The following is a 14,452-nucleotide window of genomic DNA, read 5'->3' as shown; positions in this document are numbered from 1 at the left end:
CACCCGATCCCCGCGAGCTGGCGGTGTGACCGAACGGCCTTGTGAGCTCGCAGCTGCGTGTGTTTGGAGAAAGATTTTTTTTAATCAGCGGCGGGCGGCGAGCGGAGATTAGGGGCTTTACTGATTTACAACGCATAAAGGAGCGTCATTAACTGAGCGCGAGGCAAATATCAAAAGGTGGGAAGCAAAGCACAGGTAAACGCACCAAATCATAAACCCACAATACACACCTCAGACCTTTTGTACAAGGAATGCGTTTGTGTGTGTGGCTGTGACCCCATCAGAAAATACAAAGCCAAGGAAGGCAAAACAGGTGGTACAACTCGCTCACTCTTGCACATTAAAAACACTCCACAATATAGTTTGAAAATGTTTATTTCGGTTGTAAGATGGTGTCACACAAACATGACAAGAACATATGAAACATGATTCATAGTCATACATTATTAGCCTACAACATCGCTAAATGATCGTTACACTTTAAAAGTGTTGAATCTCCAGATACTTTTTAAATCACGATGGTACAAAAACTATTTCCAAACCTGTAACTACCTGCGCTCATATTAGACAAGTAGACTAACCATAGTCCTAAAACAATGTATCCTGAATATAGAACATATGTTATTCTATAAAACAAGTGTTTAATAGCATCATACATGTTTTTCTGCAGATGAAACAACCATCTATAGGGAGGGTTTTATGAAACAGAGACCACTCAGGGGAGTTACAGTATATATATATTTTTTTTAAAGCAGTGATTCCCTGGTTTAAATCATGTAAAGTAAGGCATTTCTTTTTTGCAAGTTAACATAAAAGTCACACAACCCCAGTGAGAGGGTTTTTTAATGGTCGTGACTAGGGCATGCTGAAGCCAGAATGTATATTTTAATTCTGCCCAGAAAACAGATATAGTACTAACCATGAAAGAGTTAAAACAGCAGTTAGACATGTTTACAGGAGACAGAGTTGAAATAAAAATAACAAAACAGACGTTTTAAATAAAAGGTGAAAGATTCAGGAGCACTTGAAGCAGTTCTTCCCTTCTTTTTTTCAGCATGTACAGTTGAAGTCGGAAGTTTACATACATCTTAGCCAAATACATTTAAACTCAGTTTTTCACAATTCCTGACATTTAATCCTAGTAAAAATTCCCTGTCTTAGGTCAGTTAAGATCACCACTTTATTTTAAGAGTGTGAAATGTCAGAATAATAGTAGAGATAATGATTTATTTCAGCTTTTATTTATTTCAGCACATCCCCAATGGGTCAGAAGTTTACATACACTCAATTAGTATTTGGTCGCATTGCTTTTAAATTGTTAACTTGGGTCAAACGTTTTGGGTAGCCTTCCACAAGCTTCCCACAATAAGTTGGGTGAATTTTGGCCCATTCCTCCTGACAGAGCTGGTGTAACTGAGTCAGGTTTGTAGGCCTCCTTGCTTAAACATGCTTTTTCAGTTCAGCCCACAAATTTTATATGGGATTGAGGTCAGGGCTTTGTGATGGCGACTCCAATACCTTGACTTTGTCCTTAAGCCATAACGCTACAACTTTGGAAGTATGCTTGAGGTCATTGTCCATTTGCAACCAAGCTTTAACTTCCTGACTGATGTCTTGAGATGTTGCTTCAATATATCCACATCATTTTCCTACCTCATGATGCCATCTATTTTGCGAAGTGCACCAGTCCCTCCTGCAGCAAAGCACCCCAACAACATGATGCTGCCACCCCTGTGATTCATGTTTGGGATGGTGTTCTTTGGCTTGCAAGCCTCCCCTTTTACCTTCAAACATAACGATGGTCATTATGGCCAAACAGTTCTATTTTTGTTTCATCAGACCAGAGGACATTTGTCCAAAAAGTACAGTCTTTGTCTCCATGTGCAGTTGCAAACCGTAGTCTGGCTTTCTTATGTGGTTTTGGAGCAGTGGCTTCTTCCTTGCTGAGGGCCTTTCAGGTTATGTCGATATAGGACTCGTTTTACTGTGGATATAGATACTTTTGTACCTGTTTCCTCCAGCATCTTCACAAGGTCCTTTGCGGTTCTGGGATTGATTTGCACTTTTCGCACCAAAGTACATTCATCTCTAGGAGACAGAACGCGTCTCCTTCCTGAGCGGTATGACAGCCCACTTGGTCCCACGGTGTTTATACTTGTACAGATGAACGTGGTACCTTCAGGTGTTTGGAAATTGCTCCCAAGGATGAACCAGACTTGTGGAGGTCTACAATGTATTTTCTGAGGTCTTGGCTGATTTCTTTTGATTTTTCCATGATGTCAAGCAAAGAGGCACTGAGTTTGAAGGTAGGCATTGAAATACATCCACAGGTACACCTCCAATTGACTCAAATTATGTCAATTAGCCTATCAGAAGCTTCTAAAGAAATTACATAATTTTCTGGAATTTTCCAAGCTGTTTAAAGGCACAGTCAACTTAGTGTATGTAAACGTCTGACCCACTGGAATTGTGATACAGTGAATTCTAGGTGAAATAATCTGTCTGTAAACAATTGTTGGAAAAATGACTTGTGTCATGCACAAAGTAGATGTCCTAACCGACTTGCCAAACTATAGTTTGTTAACAAGAACTTTGTGGAGAGGTTGAAAAACGAGTTTTAATGACTCCAACCTAAGTGTATGTAAACTTCCGACTTCAACTGTATATCTATCCAGCTAGAAGAACGTTTAACAGCAGGACCTTAGAGTCAGACTCCTGGTAAGTGCACTTGGGATGAGGTGCAAAAGGTTATCTGACTGTACAGATTTCCAGACCTGAGCCGGTGAAATGATCAGTAGTCAGCTGTACATTGTGAACATACGTGAATAAACCCCTACAGCACAAATAACTAGTGAAGACACACCATGTTGGCACCTCAACATAGATCTGAATAGTTTTGGTCTGGTTTGATTTACAGTTAGAGAAATGACAGAGGTGGTGCATTGACCCTCCACCTACAGTAAATTAAGAGGAGCTGGACTCACCATGTAGAAAAACACACAAAATTCACATATACACTGACCTTAAAAGGGACACAGACACCACACACACCCACAGAGAAGATAAGGCATCCCTCACAAACAGATTCCTCTACACAACATCATACCTCAGGTACACTTCTACTCTGGAAAGCATTCGCTGACGAGTGTTTACTCAGTGGGCACCAGTCCAGCACACCTGTGTGGAATCTGTGTGTTTGCCAGAGAGTTGAGGGCTTTAGCCAACCCCCAAACACACACACATCATAACCCCTCAGAGGGAGAGAGAAAGGGAGGTTTGTAGCCTCACTTCAGACAGACAGAGAAGGCCTTTATCACGGCATCCCTGTGAACAAACAAACAATAATAATTAGTAAAAGAATAAACACGCCAAAGTCATGTTTCAAAAACTTCAAAGCCTTTGCTTTAGGACTGAACTATCACTAAATGGGAAGGGAAGATGTAATACTGTGAATAGGGCTTAAGGCTACGGACAGAGGTGGACCGGCAGTTAAGGCTATGGACAGAGGTGGACCGGCAGTTAAGGCTATGGACAGAGGTGGACCGGCAGTTAAGGCTATGGACAGAGGTGGACCGGCAGTTAAGGCTACGGACAGAGGTGGACCGGCAGTTAAGGCTACGGACAGAGGTGGACCGGCAGTTAAGGCTACGGACAGAGGTGGACCGGCAGTTAAGGCTACGGACAGAGGTGGACCGGCAGTTAAGGCTATGGACAGAGGTGGACCGGCAGTTAAGGCTATGGACAGAGGTGGACCGGCAGTTAAGGCTATGGACAGAGGTGGACCGGCAGTTAAGGCTATGGACAGAGGTGGACCGGCAGTTAAGGCTACGGACAGAGGTGGACCGGCAGTTACTGTAAACCAACACTCACCTTGCGAATGGAATGTAGGACAGGCCATACCTGAAACACAGAAGTATAGCATAAGTCAGCATCATACATCACACACAGCAAAGGGCTGTATAGGTCTTTATCTGAAATGTGTCAGTGGCAGAGAGTTTGTGAAAACAGAGTTTATGCATGAGTGTTTGTTGTGTTACAGTGTAAGTTATTTTAATAGTGTTTATGTATGTCTGTAAACTAATTGCACATCTGTGTGTACCCCTGTGTGTGTGTGGGCGAGAGAGAGAGAGAGAGAGAGAGAGAGAGAGAGAGAGAGAGAGAATGCATCTCCTGTCTTTGTGAAGGAGGTGCTTGAGAGAACAAAGATAGCTGCATTAGTCGTGTGTGATTAGCCAGGCTAAAAGCTATGGCCATAATTACTCTGTTTTCAGTTACAAATAAGGACCTGGCATTGAGCTGCCTGCCAAAAAGCCCTCAGCACAGAACAACTCTGTGTGTGTGTGTGTGTGTGTGTGTGTGTGTGTGTGTGTGTGTGTGACTCAGACTGCAGACTGTAGGGATGTAATACCACACAAACACAAACTAAAGGAAGGAAGGAGATTACTCACCAAGCGAAGGCCAGAAACTGTAGAATACAGAAGAGTAAGGCTAGACCATTATTCTTCCACTGTAGAGAGAGAGAGAAGCACTCAGGACTCAGATATACTTTGAGGTAGAACAATGTAAGACAAAGTTTAAATGAGTAACATACTAGCTAAAAAGGCCTGCAGGTATTTGATAACACAACAGGTGCAGGATATGTATCATGTGTCCGTTCTACTCACCCAGAAAGCAGAACACATAGTTAGCACCAGACAGGTCTGTCAGGAGGGACACAATCAGCATGTCATTAATGAACAGAAAAACTGTGTGTTTTTTTGGTTTTACTATCCTTGTTGGGACCAGAAGTCCTCACAAGCATAGTAAAACAAGGACAATTTTGACAAGTGGGGATAGTTTGTTGGTCACAACAAGAAAAAAAGCTATTTTAGGCTTAGGGGTTAGAATTAGGAGTTAGGGTTATGGAAAATAGTATTTTGAAAGGGAATACGTGTTTTGGTCCCCACAAGGACGGTAAAACAAACATGGGTGTGTGTGTGTGTGTGTGTGATCTCACCAGCATGATAGCTGTGGCCAGCGCTCTTTCTCTGGCACACATCCTCTTCAGCTGATTAAGGGGTCCCATCAGGAACATAGTGCTGAGAATACACACATTATTTTACTAAACTTACTTATTTGTAGTAATGTTCAAATGCACTACAAATTTGATAGCTGTATCATGTGCACCTTAGGTGTTAAACTGGACAAGAACAATGTCAGCTTTGATCTGGGGAGGGTCCCAGGGATACAATAAAATAGGCCTAACTGTTTATTAAATTCCCACATAAGCCACATATACACACACTCACACTCAACAACGCTCTACTCACCTGCACAGAGAGGCAACATTGCCGAATGTGTACAACACAGCAAACAGAATCAGACCAACCCTTGGAATCCACAGCAAGCATGTCCCCTGCCACCAGGTGAGAGCATGAACAATTTAGCGTCGGCCCCTATTCTACTGTAGACACTATCAATTGGTCCCAAATGACTCCTATTCTACTGTAGACACGATCAACTTGCCCTTAGTGTCTAGACCTCTATGCACAGATTTTAATTTCTCCGAGATCAACCCCTCCATACTTTCTGGAATAAATACATATCTATGTGTACTGGCTTACTGAGAGAGGTTTGGGAAACACAACTGAGTGACACACGTCATTGACAGTCAGAGCAATGCTGAAATGGGAGAGAGATGACGACTCACCAGAATCGAACACAAGACCCCGAGCACGAAACACGCGATAAAGCCCTTCATGCGCGTGCCCCAGCCCAGGGTGGAGGCGTGGTTCGCCGCCTGTTTCAACACCGGACCATTTAGAAACAACATAGCTAGAAAACACCATCATTGACCTAGCTAGACAAGTGTTTCTAGCTAACGTTATTGCTAAGCAACTGTACTCGTAACGTAGATAAAGCATGCTTTGCAAACGGCTAAGCGATAAAGCCAAACTTAGCTAGATATTATTTAAGGTAAATAACATAGTAGCTAGCTAGCTAGAAAAAGTACCTACTTGCAATATGTCGCCGTCATCATTGTTATCTTGGCCACTCAAAACTTTCTTTAGTTTGTCCATTAAAGTTGACAGGGATAGAATGTAGCTAGTGGTTCTAGAACTTTCCCGTGGCTTCGATTGGCTTAGTTTTTAACAAGGACAAATATCGATTTTGTCGAGGTATTTTTGCTGTTCGAAGTGCAACAGGTGGATTGCGGTAACTTCCGCCAGTGTGTAACCACGGAGACGAGGCGGGCTGGGGATAACTGCAGTACCACAATCAGAGAAGGGGGCAGCACAGCCTTATATTTGTGGTGGAAACCTTCACAGGAGTACACAGTAATAATGATGATACAACTTAGTATACATTTTACAATTAGAACAACCAAAGTATTTTATTCAATGACTAGGAGAAAACAAAGACGTAGATGGGATACAATGTAAAAATGTAAATGCCCTTACCGACTAAACAAACAAAATCTTGAAATAAACATGTTGAATTGATAATTATAAGTAAAACATCCATACATTTCACTCATACACTATCACACAAACAATTTTAAAAGATACTGGATTATTGGGATTTGGGGGAATACAGAGAAGAGAGCTCTCTCTCTCGTTCCCTCTCTCTCAGCACAGCACTCTAGATACAGAGATTTAAGGGATAAGTTCTGTCCGTATCTAAGCAGTTCTGCACGGTTCATTACAACGCTAGGCAGTTCTGAGTGTTATTCTGCAGTTCTTCACCGGTTCTCATCAGTTCTGTGTAGTTCTTCCCGGTTCTGTGTAGTTCTGTCCAGGCAGTTCTTTCCAGCTATATGCAGTTGTGAGAGGTTGGGTCCAGTTCTAGGCTGTTCGACGTGGTTCTCAGGGTACTTTGACCCGAGTAGAGTGGTTCTGGCAAGAGCACCACCTGCACACAACACACCTGCCTCCTCCACAGCCACTCTTATATACACACTTCAGGGGACAGAGAGAGAAAGAGTGTGAGAGAGAAACAGTGAGAGGGGGAAACAGTGTGTGACAGAGAAACAGTGAGAGAGAGAAACAGTGTGTGTGTGTGATTTCAAGCTGCTCTTACTTGGCTGTGGAAGATATGAGAGCAGTGCAGCTCCCTGATTCCACTCCCTCCTCTGTGCAGGTCATCATGGCAGATGAGACACACACATGATCGGCGTCGCTCTGCAACACAAACACACAGATTTACTTTTAACAAAGTGTTAATTGAACGGAATGAGACTAAAGTATTGTTCTCAGAAAGACTCCCACCTGGCCATCACACACACAGCAAGCTCCCCGGAGACATGACGTTCTGCCTGCGGAGCCACGTCTGCATTTGAATCTGGAACGGTGGATGGCTGGTATCGGGCAGCCAGGATCGTCAGTGGACGAGATGCATTGCCGGGAGTTTTGCCTGGCGGGTGACGTGGCCCTAGCGGTGGTGTGGAGACGAGACAACTGCATCATCGCTGTGAGTTGAGCCTGAGAGAGAAACACACACACACACACACACACACACACACACACACACACACACACACACACACACACACACACACACACACACACACACACACACACACACACACACACACACACACAGAGAGAGAAAAAAAGTGCACGAGAGAGAGAGGAGGAAAGAAAAGCAGATAGAGAGATGAAGGGGGGAGTGGGGGGGTTGAGTGACAGATAATTCAGTAAATTAATCTGAATTCCCAACACAAGGAACTCAAGTAAACACACACACACACACACAGGTGTGTAAATTACGTATGCTCCTGCTCTGTAGCCTATTATAATCCCATTAGTCCCTGTCCCCTGGCTGTAGCTAAGGCACAACAAAGCAATGTAACAACTTTTATTTCTCTGGCTGACAGTCACTGCCTTTTTGTTCTGACTTCCATCAAATCTCTCTAGCTGCTGTTTCCAGAACATTTGGTGCTGTCTGATAGGGATATAAAAGGGCCTGTCTCCAAGAGGCTGCTGTTTCCAGAACATTTGGTGCTGTCTGATAGGGATATAAAAGGGCCTGTCTCCAAGAGGCTGCTGTTTGCAGAACATTTGGTGCTGTCTGATAGGGATATAAAAGGGCCTGTCTCCAAGAGGCTGCTGTTTGCAGAACATTTGGTGCTGTCTGATAGGGATATAAAAGGGCCTGTCTCCAAGAGGCCAGTTAGACATTTCCTCAGCTTCTGTGCTGGGTGGTGTCACCCTGTTGCAACTTGTAATAAACCGGAAAGATTTTTGATTGACTTTACCCTACGACTGCTCTCCTTGAAATTCCTATAACACTGAGCTTGAGAAGAAGAAACAGCTATCTACCTGTACTTTGGGGTTCAGGCTAGGAGCTAAAGAGCCCTGTGGTGGGTCAGTGTGTGGTGGGTCGGTGTGTGGTGGGTCAGTGTGTGGTGGGTCAGTGTGTGGTGGGTCAGTGTGTGGTGGGTCAGTGTGTGGTGGGTCGGTGTGTGGTGGGTCGGTGTGTGGTGGGTCGGTGTGTGGTGGGTCAGTGTGTGGTGGGTCGGTGTGTGGTGGGTCGGTGTGTGGTGGGTCGGTGTGTGGTGGGTCGGTGTGTGGTGGGTCGGTGTGTGGTGGGTCGGTGTGTGGTGGGTCGGTGTGTGGTGGGTCGGTGTGTGGTAGGTCGGTGTGTGGTGTGGTAGGGGATCCTAGCGGAGTGACTGACTGTTATCTTGAGTGTCAGAGGTCAAACCCAGCAGCCCTAGCTCTGACCCTCCCCCTGAAAACTCACTCCTACTGGTCTGTGTATACAACTCCCAAAGACAAAGCAGATTACAACAGCATCTCACATGTACACAGACTCACTAGACAGGGTAGTGATTGCCGCCGGTCTGCTCATGGTGGAGCTTGTCGTTCGAAGCTGTTCTTCCTCTCCTCTATCACTGCATCTCTTTTCTCCACCTCTTTATCCTTGTCCTCCTGTTCTGCTGCTTTCTTGTAGCAGCCCATCCATGTGGCAAAGATGTTATCATCCTCCTCCTCATCATCATCTCCCTCTTGTTGCTCCTCTGGCTCAATAGGAATCCCATCTGGCTCCTCAGCATCAGAACCTTCTGGATAAATTAACACTATCCTCCAGTTCTGTTCCGATTCTATCCTCCAGTTCTGTTCCGATTCTATCCTCAGGTTCCATTAGAATTCTATCCTCCAGTTCTGTTCCGATTCTATCCTCCAGTTCTGTTCCGATTCTATCCTCAGGTTCCATTAGAATTCTATCCTCCAGTTCTGTTCCGATTCTATCCTCAGGTTCCATTAGAATTCTATCCTCCAGTTCTGTTCCGATTCTATCCTCGGGTTCCATTAGAATTCTATCCTCCAGTTCTGTACCGATTCTATCCTCAGGTTCCATTACAATTGTATCCTCAGGGTCCATGATAATTGTATCCTCTGGGTCCATGATATCTGCCATGGGGAGCAGGGGGGAGTGGAGGCTCACTCAGGATCCAGGGAGTACTGGAGGAGGGCTGAAGTAGAATAGAGGCTGGGTCAGAGGGTTGTGTTGAGGCAGGGCTGGGACAGAGGGCTGGGTTGAGGCGGGGCTGGGACAGAGGGTTGGGTTGAGGCGGGGCTGGGACAGAGGGTTGGGTTGAGGCGGGGCTGGGACAGAGGGTTGGGTTGAGGCGGGGCTGGGACAGAGGGCTGGGTTGAGGCGGGGCTGGGACAGAGGGCTGGGTTGAGGCGGGGCTGGGACAGAGGGCTGGGTTGAGGCGGGGCTGGGACAGAGGGCTGGGTTGAGGCGGGGCTGGGACAGAGGGCTGGGTTGAGGCGGGGCTGGGACAGAGGGCTGGGTTGAGGCGGGGCTGGGACAGAGGGTTGTGTTGAGGCAGGGCTGGGACAGAGGGCTGGGTTGAGGCAGCGCTGGGAGAGAGGGTTGTGTTGAGGCAGGGCTGGGTTGAGGCGGGGCTGGGACAGAGGGTTGTGTTGAGGCGGGGCTGGGACAGAGGGCTGGGTTGAGGCGGGGCTGGGAGAGAGGGCTGGGTTGAGGCGGGGCTGGGTTGAGGTGGGGCTGGGTTGAGGCGGGGCTGGGTTGAGGTGGGGCTGGGTTGAGGCGGGGCTGGGACAGAGGGCTGGGCTGGGACAGAGGGCTGGGATGAGGCGGGGCTGGGTTGAGGCAGGGCTGAGACAGAGGGCTGGGTTGAGGTAGAGAGGAGTATCGATAGGCTAAGGCTAGAAGATGGAGGCTATAGAAGGATGTGCGGCTGTGCCTTTGTCCAATCACATCGCTGCCTGTTTCCCTCACCCCACACCCAGATCAGTGGCGAGGTAGTTCTCTCTCTCTCATACTGTACCCTCTGTTTGGTGTGTGTGGCTCAGCTGGACACCACAATACACTGCCAGGCCACAGCCCCAACAGCATGTTAATAGCAGAGAATCCTCTGTAATCTGGTTAAAGCGGGGCTGACAGGGGGAGGTGCAGGGGAGGAGCTTAGAGATATAGAAATGAATCCACAAAAACATATGTTTTTGTGGATTCTTTTGGGTAGAGAGAAGGAGAATGGGGAGACCAATGAAGAAAGGGTGAATAGAAAGGTGGCAGAGAGGTGGACGAATAGAGGGGTAACGGAGTGGGGGGGATGAATAGAGGGGTAACCGAGTAACGGAGTGGGAGGATGAATAGTGGGGTAACAGTAACAGAGTGGGGGATGAATAGAAGGGTAACAGAGTAACGGAGTGGAGGGATGAATAGTGGGGTAACGGAGTAATGGAGTGGGAGGATGAATAGTGGGGTAACAGTAACAGAGTGGGGGATGAATAGTGGGGTAATAGTAACAGAGTGGGGGATGAATAGAAGGGTAACAAAGTAACGGAGTGGGAGGATGAATAGTGGGGTAACAGTAACAGAGTGGGAGGATGAATAGTGGGGTAATAGTAACAGAGTGGGGGATGAATAGAGGGGTAACGGAGTAATGAAGTGAGGGGGATGAATAGAGGAGTAATGGAGTGGGGGGATGAATAGAGGAGTAACCGAGTAACGGAGTGGGGGGATGAATAGAGGAGTAACGGAGTGGAGGGATGAATAGAGGAGTAACGGAGTGGAGGGATGAATAGAGGAGTAACGGAGTGGGGGGATGAATAGAGGAGTAACGGAGTGGGGGGATGAATAGAGGAGTAACGGAGTGGGGGGATGAATAGAGGAGTAACGGAGTGGGGGGATGAATAGAGGAGTAACGGAGTGGGGGGATGAATAGAGGAGTAACGGAGTGGGGGGATGAATAGAGGAGTAACGGAGTGGGGGGATGAATAGAGGAGTAACGGAGTGGGGGGATGAATAGAGGAGTAACGGAGTGGAGGGATGAATAGAGGAGTAACGGAGTGGGAGGATGAATAGAGGAGTAACGGAGTGGGGGATGAATAGAGGGGTAACGGAGTGGGGGATGAATAAAGGGGTAACAGTAACAGAGTGGGGGATGAATAGAGGGGTAACAGAGTAATGGAGCGGGGGGATGAATAGAGGGGTAACAGTAACAGAGTGGGGGATGAATAGAGGGGTAACGGAGTAACAGAGTGGGGGATGAATAGAGGGGTAACAAAGTAATGGAGTGGGGGGTGGAATAGAGGAGTAACGGAGTGGGGGGATGAATAGAGAAGTAACGGAGTGGGGGGATGAATAGAGGAGTAACGGAGTGGGGGGATGAATAGAGGAGTAACGGAGTAACGGAGTGGGGGGATGAATAGAGGAGTAACAAAGTAACGGAGTGGGAGGATGAATAGTGGGGTAATAGTAACAGAGTGGGGGATGAATAGAGGGGTAACGGAGTAATGAAGTGAGGGGGATGAATAGAGGAGTAATGGAGTGGGGGGATGAATAGAGGAGTAACCGAGTAACGGAGTGGGGGGATGAATAGAGGAGTAACGGAGTGGAGGGATGAATAGAGGAGTAACGGAGTGGAGGGATGAATAGAGGAGTAACGGAGTGGGGGGATGAATAGAGGAGTAACGGAGTGGGGGGATGAATAGAGGAGTAACGGAGTGGGGGGATGAATAGAGGAGTAACGGAGTGGGGGGATGAATAGAGGAGTAACGGAGTGGGGGGATGAATAGAGGAGTAACGGAGTGGGGGGATGAATAGAGGAGTAACGGAGTGGGGGGATGAATAGAGGAGTAACGGAGTGGAGGGATGAATAGAGGAGTAACGGAGTGGGAGGATGAATAGAGGAGTAACGGAGTGGGGGATGAATAGAGGGGTAACGGAGTGGGGGATGAATAGAGGGGTAACGGAGTGGGGGGATGAATAGAGGAGTAACGGAGTGGGGGGATGAATAGAGGAGTAACGGAGTAACGGAGTGGGGGGATGAATAGAGGAGTAACAAAGTAACGGAGTGGGAGGATGAATAGTGGGGTAATAGTAACAGAGTGGGGGATGAATAGAGGGGTAACGGAGTAATGAAGTGAGGGGGATGAATAGAGGAGTAATGGAGTGGGGGGATGAATAGAGGAGTAACCGAGTAACGGAGTGGGGGGATGAATAGAGGAGTAACGGAGTGGAGGGATGAATAGAGGAGTAACGGAGTGGAGGGATGAATAGAGGAGTAACGGAGTGGGGGGATGAATAGAGGAGTAACGGAGTGGCGGGATGAATAGAGGAGTAACGGAGTGGGGGGATGAATAGAGGAGTAACGGAGTAACGGAGTGGGGGGATGAATAGAGGAGTAATGGAGTGGGGGGATGAATAGAGAAGTAACGGAGTGGGGGGATGAATAGAGAAGTAACGGAGTGGGGGGATGAATAGAGAAGTAACGGAGTGGGGGGATGAATAGAGAAGTAACGGAGTGGCGGGATGAATAGAGGGGTAACAGAGTAATGGAGTGGGGGGATGAATAGAGGAGTAACGGAGTGGGGGGATGAATAGAGGAGTAACAGAGTGGGAGATGAATAGAGGGGTAACAGAGTGGGGGATGAATAGAGGGGTAACAGAGTGGGGGATGAATAGAGGGGTAATGGAGTAATGGAGTGGGGGGATGAATAGAGAAGTAACGGAGTGGGGGGATGAATAGAGAAGTAACGGAGTGGGGGGATGAATAGAGAAGTAACGGAGTGGGGGGATGAATAGAGAAGTAACGGAGTGGGGGGATGAATAGAGAAGTAACGGAGTGGGGGGATGAATAGAGAAGTAACGGAGTGGGGGGATGAATAGAGAAGTAACGGAGTGGGGGGATGAATAGAGAAGTAACGGAGTGGGGGGATGAATAGAGAAGTAACGGAGTGGGGGGATGAATAGAGAAGTAACGGAGTGGGGGGATGAATAGAGGAGTAACGGAGTGGGGGGATGAATAGAGAAGTAACGGAGTGGGGGGATGAATAGAGAAGTAACGGAGTGGGGGGATGAATAGAGAAGTAACGGAGTGGCGGGATGAATAGAGAAGTAACGGAGTGGCGGGATGAATAGAGGAGTAACGGAGTGGGGGGATGAATAGAGGAGTAACGGAGTGGAGGGATGAATAGAGAAGTAACGGAGTGGAGGGATGAATAGAGGGGAAACAGAGTAATGGAGTGGGGGGGATGATCACTTAAGTAGCTGCAATAAGCAGTAAGCATCTTACAAACAGTGAGAAGTTGGGCTAAAATTTGCCTTGCCAATGAACTCTAAACGAGAGAGAGAGAAATACATGCTATCACACACGAACACACACAAACACAAAAAATAAAGCCAAAGCTTTATTAACTTCCTTGCAACCTGGTTTGCCCACTGGGCTGTTTTTGTGTCTTGAGTCTACCTGTTACTGTCTGTTAGTGGGTATGTCTCTGTTATAGTGTGCGTTTGTGCGTCTCTGTGCCGTCCACATGGAGGGTCAGAGGTGAAGTGCCCTCTCCAGTGTGGTGCCTCTTCTGGTGTTTCTTTCGGTCGCCATCTTGTGAGAAGCTTCTCCCACAGTCAGAGCAACTGTACGGTTTCTCTCCAGTGTGAATTCTCATGTGTGTGGTTAGTGTGTCCTGTTGAAAGAAACGTTTGTCGCAGCAGGAGCACTGGAGAGCTCTCTCTCCATAATGGAACCTCCTCAGATGCCTCATCACTCCATCGGAGCGGGTAAAAGTCTTCCCACATACTGAGCAAGGATAGGTTTTCTTTTCAGAGAGTGGTAGCTCGTGTTTGCGCTTGTGTCTCCTGTACGTTGCATCGTGTCTGAAACTCTCCCCACACTCGTTGCAGAGGTAGGGTTTCTCTCCAGTGTGTATTCGCTGGTGATGTTTCAAACTATGTGCCTGTGTAAAACCCTCCCCACAGTGGGTGCATATGTATGGCATTTGTCCATTGTGTACTCTCTGGTGTCTTTCAAATTTTCCTTTGTGTAAGAACCGCTTACCGCAGTCAGAGCAGTAGAGCGCCAGCTCTTCAGTATGTACTGGCAAGTGTGTTGTTAGTTCTTCCAGGTCAGAAAAGCTCTCATCACACCTTGGACAGCCGTGAGGTTTCTTTTCCTTGTGTGTAAGGTGATTTTTTTCCAGATGTTTTTCAAGCT

At 47.1% G+C, this 14,452-nt stretch overlaps 2 protein-coding genes across 2 annotated transcripts; both read right to left on the bottom strand.

Moving 5' to 3' along the window:
• Positions 1-359: 359 nt before the first annotated feature.
• Positions 360-6,214, bottom strand: LOC106574874 (vesicle transport protein SFT2B). Its single transcript, XM_014151004.3, has 8 exons — positions 5,997-6,214; positions 5,690-5,779; positions 5,310-5,395; positions 4,997-5,078; positions 4,665-4,700; positions 4,449-4,507; positions 3,871-3,900; positions 360-3,324 (listed from the first exon to the last, which is right to left on the bottom strand). The coding sequence occupies exons 1-8, from the start codon at positions 6,057-6,059 to the stop codon at positions 3,285-3,287; spliced, it is 486 nt and encodes a 161-aa protein (XP_014006479.1). The 5' UTR covers positions 6,060-6,214; the 3' UTR covers positions 360-3,284.
• A 128-nt stretch (positions 6,215-6,342) lies between these two features.
• LOC106594175 (uncharacterized) lies at positions 6,343-10,350 on the bottom strand. The gene is made up of 5 exons (XM_082962421.1): positions 10,324-10,350; positions 8,799-10,154; positions 7,248-7,460; positions 7,060-7,160; positions 6,343-6,938 (listed from the first exon to the last, which is right to left on the bottom strand). Exons 1-2 carry the CDS (start codon positions 10,348-10,350, stop codon positions 9,480-9,482), a joined length of 702 nt encoding a protein of 233 aa, XP_082818547.1. The 3' UTR covers positions 6,343-6,938; positions 7,060-7,160; positions 7,248-7,460; positions 8,799-9,479.
• Positions 10,351-14,452: the final 4,102 nt, after the last annotated feature.

The sequence above is a fragment of the Salmo salar genome, chromosome 16, assembly GCF_965601325.2.
Source record: "Salmo salar chromosome 16, fSalSal1, whole genome shotgun sequence".
Classification (NCBI taxonomy): Eukaryota; Metazoa; Chordata; class Actinopteri; order Salmoniformes; family Salmonidae; genus Salmo; species Salmo salar.
Note: the sequence above shows the minus strand (reverse complement) of the source record. Positions and strands in the feature narration are given on the sequence as shown.

Bases quoted from the DNA above. Each gene is read 5' to 3' on its own strand.
- LOC106574874 (XM_014151004.3), bottom strand. From the start codon at position 6,059: ATGGACAAACTAAAGAAAGTTTTGAGTGGCCAAGATAACAATGATGAC. The intron at 4,701-4,996 runs GTGAGATCACAC...CCCTCCTGACAG, and splicing joins TGGCCACAGCTATCATGCTG to ACCTGTCTGGTGCTAACTAT. The intron at 3,325-3,870 runs GTGAGTGTTGGT...GTTTGTTCACAG, and splicing joins TCCTACATTCCATTCGCAAG to GGATGCCGTGATAAAGGCCT.
- LOC106594175 (XM_082962421.1), bottom strand. From the start codon at position 10,350: ATGCTGTTGGGGCTGTGGCCTGGCAGT. The intron at 10,155-10,323 runs GTATTGTGGTGT...TTCTAGCCTTAG, and splicing joins TGGGGCTGTGGCCTGGCAGT to CCTATCGATACTCCTCTCTA.